The sequence below is a fragment of the Phaseolus vulgaris genome, chromosome 5, assembly GCF_000499845.2.
Source record: "Phaseolus vulgaris cultivar G19833 chromosome 5, P. vulgaris v2.0, whole genome shotgun sequence".
Classification (NCBI taxonomy): Eukaryota; Viridiplantae; Streptophyta; class Magnoliopsida; order Fabales; family Fabaceae; genus Phaseolus; species Phaseolus vulgaris.
In genome coordinates, this window is record NC_023755.2 from 21,996,205 (window position 1) to 22,006,045 (window position 9,841).

General features: G+C 31.2%; 1 protein-coding gene across 1 annotated transcript; it reads left to right on the forward strand.

Annotated features, from left to right (window-relative positions):
- Positions 1-5,268: 5,268 nt before the first annotated feature.
- Positions 5,269-8,938, forward strand: LOC137834453 (ABC transporter G family member 9). Its single transcript, XM_068642502.1, has 4 exons — positions 5,269-5,815; positions 6,168-6,957; positions 7,217-7,542; positions 7,972-8,938. Exons 1-4 carry the CDS (start codon positions 5,723-5,725, stop codon positions 8,635-8,637), a joined length of 1,875 nt encoding a protein of 624 aa, XP_068498603.1. The 5' UTR covers positions 5,269-5,722; the 3' UTR covers positions 8,638-8,938.
- The last annotated feature ends 903 nt before the right edge of the window (positions 8,939-9,841 follow it).

Below are 9,841 nucleotides of genomic sequence, written 5' to 3' on the forward strand. Positions count from 1 at the left end.
GTAACTGTAACTGTTCTGAGTTAGTCCAACCTTAAGATGCAGCTAATCGATGGATAACAATAACTGTTCTGAATTAGGTCGACCTTAGGATGCGGCTAATTGGAGTAACTGTAACTATTCTGAGTTAGGCCAACCTGCGGCTAATCGGGGTAACTGTATCTGTTCCGAGTTCGATCGACCTTAAGGTGCGACTAATCGGAGTACCTATATATGTTTCGAGTTAGGCCGACCTTAGGGTGCGGTTAATCAGGGTAACTGTATTTGTTCCGAGTTAGGCCGACTTATGAGTGCGGCTAATCAGAGTAATTGTAATTGTTCCGAGTCAAGCCGACTTATGGGTGCGGCTAATCAAAGTAATTGAATTGTTCTGAGTTAAATCGACTTATGGGTGCGGCCAATCGGAGTAACTGTAATTGTTCTGAGTCAAATCAACTTATGGGTACGGCTAATCAGAGTAACTGTAATTGTTCCGAGTCAGGTCGACTTATGGGTGCGCCTAATCGGAGTAAATGTAATTGTTCCGAGTCAGGTTGTCCTAAGGGTGCGGCTAATCAGAGTAATTGTAACTGTTCCGAGTCAGGTCGTCTTATCGGTGCAGCTAATCGGAGTAAGTGTAACTGTTCCAAGTTAAGGTGTCTTATGGGTGCGGCTAATCAAAGTAACTGTAACTATTCCGAGTTAGGCCGTCTTATGGCTACAACTAATGGGAATAACTGTAATTGTTTTAAGTTAGGCTATCTTATGAGTATGACTAATCAGAATAACTGTAATTGTTTCGAGTTAGACTGACTTAGGGTGCGACAAAATATATATATATATATATATATATATATATACATTAATTAAATAACATAAAATGAGATGAGTTAGAAACATTTCACCATATACTAATAATTGTTAAATAAATAAAATAAGGTTAGAGACATCTTATAAGCCTAAAGCGATACTATATTAAACCAGTATTACCAAACTTCCAACATGCACTAAGTCTGGAACAATATTATACTCAAAAAAGGATTGACAATACTAAAAATCAAAGCAGAACCTATTAATTCAAACCCCTTACAAAATAGAAATGTTGATAAGAAAAATAGGTCTGATCTCGAACGAAAAAATAGATTCGTGTTCATTGGAAAAGTAAATTCGATTTTACATAGAAAAGTATATATGATTTTGAATGAAAAAAATATATTTGTGTTTGATCGAAAAAGTAGATTCGATTTTGGACAGAAAAGTAAATATGCATTGATCATAAAAGTAGATCCAAGTTATTTTTAAATGGAAAAGTAGATCCGATTCGTTTGAAAAAGTAGATCCGAGTCAATTGTTCTCTAGTGTACAAATCGTAATGAGGGAGATCATTTTAAATAAATAGCTTAATTTGAGAAATAAACCTGGATTTGAGTTGATAGAAAAAACTAGATTCGAGTTGATCGCCGTCTCTTGGACTTGGTCGGAGAGACTCCAAATATAATTTCCTCTAACGTAAATCTAGGTCTGAGAGATTCCAAATATAATTTGATCTAGACTAAATCAAGAGCGGAAGGATTCCAAATATGTATCGTGTACCGGACAGGAGCTCGGTCCTCGGTCTTGGACCAGCTACTACTCGGTTCTCAGGTAGGGCAGAGGTCAGCTCGGCCATGGACCTGGAGTCAAGGTAGTGGTGTTGGGCCTGTTTGGTTAATGAACCTAGTTTTCTAATGATGTGCTATGATTTAAATTCAAGTTGCATGTGTTTAAAGATAAAATATAAAGAGATATTCTATAAAGATATAAGATAAAATATAAAGAGATATTTTATAAAGATATAAGATAAAATATAAAGAGATATTTTATCTGTTGTGATTCTGGAGATAAAAGATAAACAGATATTTTATCTGTTTGCTGCACGTAAAATACCTGTTAATCGATGTTGTTAACCCTAAAAAGATAGAATGTGACTTGCAGTTTAGCACCAAAAGGTCATTGGTGCATGTGGCAGGTGGTTTTCTGTTAGAGATATAAGATAATGTGCTTATTTTCAGTTAATATTTGCTTATCTCAAGTGCAATTGCTACATGTGCGGTTATAAAAAGGGGTTGAAACCCTAGGTGAAGGTACGCTATTTTTAGACGTTGTTTTTACACACTACACTGAGAATTATTGTTGCTTTTGTGAGCCCTTACTGACTTGAACATCGGAGTGCAAACAGTCGTAAGGACGCACTCTGTCTCTACAAGTAAAAGCATTCAACAACCAAGAAAGTATAGATTACAGAGAAGATAGACGGAGCTTAAATCAGTCGCCAGAGTTAACCGACGACCAAATCACCAGAAAGAACATATAGTATCATGCCTCGTACAACAATTAAAATCGTGTTGCCTCATAATTCAATTAATATCACATCGACACAAATTCGATTTGATCAAAAGAGTACATTTACATAAAATTAAATATAAATCAGCAAAACAGAATTAAAAAAAAAAATTATACATGGATTGAAGAGTGATGAGTCTAGGAATAAATTAGAGTGAAATAAGTAGGTTCTTGATGAGAGCGCCCTAGCTTTGTCCAGACGTAGAGAAATTTGAAAAAGGAGTCAAACCCATCAATGTTTGGTACGTAGTATCAAAATGACCATTTTTTGAAACTTATGAATATTTGGTTTTCAGTGCTTCCACGCATTGCTTGCAAATTGCAATTCACACATTTAATTTGAGTTTCAATTTTCCATGTTTTTTAAATCAGTGTTGCACTAACTATCAACAACTTTATCAATTTCTAGTCAACACCCTTTCTCTTATAATCATGTGTCTTACACTACTTTTACATTAATTCACGAACAACTTTATATAACATTTTTCTATATATTTAATAAATTAAATATTTCTATTTAAATTTTATATTACTTAAATTATTTTTATTATTTTACTTATGAGTTTCATTATAATATTTATGACACGATTTAAAGTGTTGAAAATAATATATATTACATTATTTTATTATTTGTATTAACAATATATATTATCATGTCACAATGAAAACATATTCGTTTTTATAATAACAAAAATAACTTAAAGAATACAAATTTATTTTGAAATCAGTTAACCGAATAAAATGCAAATAAATAATTTTTTGAAATTTAAGTTTTATAATTTCTTAAATAAATAATTTAGAAAACAAATTAGAAATTTTGTTTATTAGGTATTTAAATAAAAAAAATAGATAATCTAATGAATCAAAATTTATTTAAATCTAAATTTTGTATTTATACACGTTTAACAGAAACTTATTGTATACGCCATGACATGCTAATTGATAAAAAGGTTACGTAACACAGTGTAATTCTTTTTCATTTTATGTTTGTATAGATAATTTACACTGATAGTACATACCTATAAATTAAATTGACGAGGTAAATATAAGAAGTTAGGTAAGCTATATATATATATATATATGTGTCTATAAAGTTGAATTAATTCACATGTTTAATAAATAATTTTAAGAATTTAATGATTTTTTTTATTTTTTAAAGAAAAGAAATCAATGTGCTATAAAAACAAAATTCCAGTTTGGTCTTAAACTTTTGAAATAGTGATTCCATTTAACCCAATTCAAGCACATATGATTTTTTTTTGTATTTAATAAGAAAAGGTCAAATACTCAAGTTTAATTATTAATATAAAGCTTAATCACATACGTTAGAGTAGGTGGTTAAATATTTTTATTATTAATATTGGTCTTGACAGTTAAATAATGACAAATAAATATAATGAAAATGTATATATAGAGTGAAAAAAGTTATATCAATTAACCATGACTTTTTTTACATTATTATTTAATTATAAACTATCATATATGGTGCATTTGTATACTTTGATAATAATTACCTTAAAAGTCTCATAAAAACTAATTTCTAATTGGTTTACATTAAAAAAGTATTTACATTAATTCTTATGCTATATTTTTTTGTCAAGTGTATCTAAATATAATATATTGTTGTTCTAATTTTTTTCGTTTGTTTAAAAATTCTTAACAATGATTCAAAATAGCATATGATTTTTTTAAATTTTTTTTAACTTTTTTGTGTTTTATTTTATTTAAATTTAACAAATTTAAACTTTGTAAAGTTGTAATTGGTTTGGTTCTTAATAGTTAGAGATAACAAATAAACTAGAAGAATTAACTTGTATTGATAAAAAAAATCTCAGAGTATATATATATATATATATATATATATATATATATATTATTTGTCTAAAATATTTATTTCATTTTAAATCACTAAATATTTTAATTTATTTGATATTTTATTTTTAAAATTTATACAATTATAATTTTTTGATTGTTATAGTTGATAGGAAAAATATGAAATAGTAATAGAACCAATTTAAGAAATAAATAAAGTAATCTATAAAAGTATATCAAGAAAATAATAATCTTAAGATAGCACAGTATAAAATGTTTTTTAGAGTAATTATAAAGATATTCCACTAATATATTTTAATATTGATAATATTATATCTTTTTATTTTTTATGAGGATAAAATTATGTTTTTATTTTTAATATGGAGACAAGTAAAACCTAAAGTCGCCCCTTATTATTAATCTTCATATATAACTAGAAACAACTTTAACAACCTGATTTTATAATTTGAAAGATTTTATTACCAATCTTTTTTATTTACAATTAATTTGAGACTTTACAACACATATACTTATATAAATATTTGATTATATTATATGAAAGGATTTTATGATTAGTTGATAAGTTATTTTGAATTTATTTAAAAGAAAACTCCAAACTATAACTTTAAAAAAATATATAACTTTATTTATTCCTGAATTACAATAAATTATTGATTAATCATAACTGCTGTAGTCTTAAATCCCTGATCATAAGAAAGAAAAGTCTTAAAAGGGTGATTGAATGTTTTTAGCGTATTTTTCCTCAATCATCCCTAAGAAATGCGATTATGTGATGAACCAGATCACCAATAACGTGTGATGCAAACATAATATATATATATATTTGAATTATTGCATGAATATTTCCTAAGATGTTCTTAATAATGTCTGAATAGAATCAGAATGAGAATGAGCAAGCCTATATAGAATGTTTGTGCACGTTATATAACAGTATGCATTGTTAAACCACGTACGATACCTATATAAAGGTGCAAAGAAAGTTGATGTTATATATATATACTGTTAAAGTTGGCATAAAATGTGGTGATTCAGCCACCTGTATCTATATATGTAACAGAAATTAATAGCTTCCACACTGAACGCGGAAGTTAAGCAACAGATCTTAAATCAATCTAGAAGAAAAAACAAACAAATTAAGTGTGTTCAATTCAGATTTATTCGAATTAAACCGAAACGCTTCTTCCTCTAGATGTTTCCTTCCTTTTTATCCTACTACACATCACATATATCAACATTATTCTCCTTCTTTTCTTCTCTCAGCATTAATCATCATTTAGTGCACATCACAGAAATATACATTTTTCCTATTGTAAGCTATAAACTACAACACACATTGGTGCACCGCTTCACGGTATTGTGATAAAAAAGTATAGAATCGTGGAGGGGGATTTTCCAGTTGTAATCACAAACAACACTCTCTGAGATCATTATAAATCCATTGGTGCTTGTCTCCTGAGATTATTAGGGACACAGAGAAATCTCAGAGATCAAAAGGGTTTCAAAGCTGTGTCTCTGAGAGTTGAAGGAAGACATGGATCATCAAGAGATGGCAGACGTAGAGTCTCAAAATCTAGAAACCCCCCCTGACGTATTCCTCAAAGGAAAACATCAAGTAACTCTTAAGGTATGCATGCATTCAAAACGTCCCTCTATTTTCCCCTATAATGAATGAAGTTCTTGCCTGGTTTATTCATTTCAAAGTGCCTGCATATATTTCTTTTCTATCTTTCTGTCATTATGAGTCGTCACTATATGTATTTACAGTCCTGTTGATAATTATTCTTTTCGTGGCTTCTGATTCTGGATTATACGGTTTTCAAAAAAGAAACTTGTATTTGCACGGCACACTTTTTCTTCAGCTTTCTCTTTTATTCATGGGGAAAACTTTGTTAAAATGATGTGTACAATAAAATGGTTTTGGTCTGCAGCATGCTAATGAAGAATCAATGTTGATTTTTTTGTTAATCTTTGTACAGTTTGATGACGTTGTGTACAAAATTAAGACGAAGAAAGGTGGATTACTTGCGAAGAAGAGAGAGACAGTTGTAAAAGAGATACTGAAGGGAGTGACAGGTGTTGTTGAACCTGGTGAAATGCTGGCCATGTTAGGTCCATCTGGGAGTGGCAAAACAACTCTGCTCACAGCATTGGGAGGCAGGCTTGGAGGGAAGCTTCATGGAAGCATAACTTACAATGGTGAAGCCTTCTCAAATGACATGAAGAGGAACACTGGCTTTGTTACACAAGATGATGTTCTCTACCCCCACTTGACTGTGCTTGAGACTCTGGTCTTTACTGCACTTCTCAGATTGCCCAAAAGTGTCACCAAGGAAAAGAAAGTTGAGCATGCAAAAGGTGTGATAGATCAACTTGGTTTAACCATGTGCAAGGATAGCATAGTTGGAAGCCCTTACTTGAGGGGGGTTTCTGGGGGAGAGAGAAAGAGGGTTAGCATCGCACAAGAACTACTCATAAACCCAAGCTTGTTGTTCCTTGATGAACCTACTTCTGGCCTAGACTCAACCACAGCACAAAGAATTGTCTCAACCTTGTGGGAGCTAGCATGCGGGGGAAGAACTGTTGTGATGACAATTCACCAACCTTCAAGTAGGCTATATTACATGTTTCATAAGGTGTTATTGCTATCTGAAGGGAACACATTGTATTTTGGAAAGGGATCTGAAGCCATTGAATATTTTTCTAATTTTGGATATGCCCCATCATTGGCCATGAACCCCTCAGATTTCCTTTTGGATCTTGCAAACGGTAAGCTTTATTTTCCAATGCATTTCAGCGTACTAGATGTTCTGTGATTTTTATTGAATTTTGGTGCTAGACATTTTGACTTTCAACATTTATACAATTTGATAGATGAATATCATGTTAACTGAACTAGATTCTGTTGCTACTAGTAGTACCCTAAATGTGAGTTCTGGGAAAGAGCTTCTGATTTTAATTTTTATAAAAGTGAACAATTGATCTTGGATTGTTCCAACTCACTTTGCTAATTCTGGATTAACTGCAGGTATCTACACTGATGAATTTAATGCGGATCATACTATAGATAAACAGAAATTGATTTCGGTATGTAAGGTAAACTGTGTTGCACAATCGAAGCCAGCACTTAAAGGAATCTATGACTCTGGCAAAGATCAGAATAGATTACAAGAAAAGGACTCTGAAAAATGGCCTACCAACTGGGGACAGCAATTCCTTGTACTATTAAGAAGAGACGTCAAAGAGAGAAGGCATGAATCATTCTCTGTTTTGCGGGTTTGTCAGGTCCTTGTGGTTGCTCTTATTTCAGGACTACTCTGGTATAAGTCTGATATCTCACATTTGCAGGATCAGGTAAAAATTCAAAATATCCTGTTTTCATTTTAGATATAACTTTATCTCAATTTTCTGTACAACTGCGCTTAACTTACCCAGTACCCATTTTTTATTAGAGCTTAACAGATCTGTATGTATAAAATTGTAAATTTACAAAATTACTCTTTTGAATGGACAAATCTTAGCTGTGATTTCTTAGGTGTTCCTATTTTGTTCTCAAATCAGAATTAGATTTATTTTAGTACTATGTGTGATAAAAAAAATTGCACTAAATGTTGGTATAAGTTACAGAACATATATCAAAAACACCTATATAGAACTGAATGTAAGTATTTTTTTTCTGAATCTATAGGTATAATTGGTTTTCACTAGTTAGTTTTGGGTAGAGAATTGAATTAAATTATGATAAGAATGACTGAAATACAATTTTGATTGCTGAACATGCAGATTGGGCTTCTATTCTTCATATCTGGCTTTTGGGGGTTTTTCCCTCTCTTTCAAGCAATTTTCACCTTTCCTCAAGAGCTAACGATGCTACAGAAAGAAAGATCTTCTGGAATGTACAGGCTTTCCTCATATTTCATGTCAAGGGTGGTAGCTGACCTTCCCATGGAACTTGTTCTTCCCACCATATTCCTTTTCATAACCTATTGGATGGCAGGGTTGAAGGCCAACGTGGTGAACTTCATGTACACATTGCTCTCTCTCTTACTCAATGTGTTAACAGCACAAGGTCTAGGCCTTGCCCTTGGTGCTTGTGTAATGGATCAAAAAGCTGCAACCACACTTGCCTCAGTGATCATGCTATGCTTTTTGCTGGCTGGAGGATTTTATGTTCAGCATGTTCCAAATTTTATAGCATGGATTAAGTACATTTCCATCAGCTACTACACGTACCAGCTCTTCATTGGATCTCAATATAGCTATGGTGAGACATACCCTTGTTTGACTGGCCAGTGCTCAATTGTGGAGTTTCCTTCTATAAAGCAAATAGGGGTTCATTTTGGATTGCATGACCAACTCATGGCTGCATTAGGTCTGTTGATAATGCTCATAGTTTACAGACTTATAGCCTATATTGCTCTTATGAGGATTGGAGTGACAAAGAACTAGCTTAGTCAAGTCAACTTCCCTGTATCAGGTTTAGTTAATAGATTTTTCCTTTTTCCTTTTTCCTTTTCAACTCAAACTTAATTCCAGTGCTGCAGTGTCATGCAGAAAGGGAACTAGCTAGCTGATGTGAAACTTCTGATGGACAGAGTAACATATGCATTTGATATAAACAACTCCATAAAGAGAACATTAAGATGATATAAGTAGGATTACTAAGAGTATCTATAATGTAAAAATTCAATTTCAGTTTTTTAATTTTCTTTTTAACAAGTTATAAAATTTAAGATTGTTTTCGATTTGCAAAATTACACTCCTTTTAACTTTTAAATTTGTATTTTTATGAAAACAAAATAGATCACATTGATCATACATGGTACATTCAACATAGACCCTTACCTACATTCATCATTCTAGAATTGTTGTTTTTGAAGTAGACATGGTGAGTTAGAAATGATGTATGAAAGGTAAAAACAAAAACAATTTTTTTTAGCGGTTTTATTTTGTAGTTAAGCAAACCAAGCTAGATCTAGGTTAAATATATTTTTCGCTTTTGTATTATAATACGAAATTAATTTTTGTCTTTTGGTTCAAACTTTAAATCATCCAAGTACCTCTAATATGGAAATTATTATTAGTTTTTTTCATAATTCGTTGTTGTTTTAATTGCATACTGATGTCCACGGTAATTACTTTCAATGGGTTGATGAATTTGAACCTCAAATTGAATCAATTCCACGACATATTCTCATTATTTTCATACTATAAAAATCAAAATGGTCTAAAGTTTGGATCAATGATCAACAACGTGGTGTTTGTTCTTTGACACCGGAGGATACCTGCAAAGACACTCCAATACTTAGAGTCACTATACAATATAGGATAGATGAGAATAATAAATATTGCTCATTACATACCTTTCCCTTAGAAGTAGTACATATTTATAAGATTGTGATCGAAGCTTGATATTCGACTTGGATTAGGCTCATTTATCATATGTATAAACATCATTCTGTATAACACAATTAGCCTAATAACATGAAAGAAATATTTTTAATCGTTTTAGGTTAATGTATAACAATTAAAAGTTATTTTCTAGATGGCTTTGTGCGTTTAATACATATAAATAACTTGACAATCTCAATAAAAAAAATGTATTTAAACGTTATTACAAACAAATTACCCAACACTAAATTATTATTAAATG

Bases quoted from the DNA above. Each gene is read 5' to 3' on its own strand.
- LOC137834453 (XM_068642502.1), top strand. From the start codon at position 5,723: ATGGATCATCAAGAGATGGCAGACGTAGAGTCTCAAAATCTAGAAACC. The intron at 5,816-6,167 runs GTATGCATGCAT...ATCTTTGTACAG, and splicing joins AACATCAAGTAACTCTTAAG to TTTGATGACGTTGTGTACAA. The intron at 6,958-7,216 runs GTAAGCTTTATT...GATTAACTGCAG, and splicing joins CCTTTTGGATCTTGCAAACG to GTATCTACACTGATGAATTT.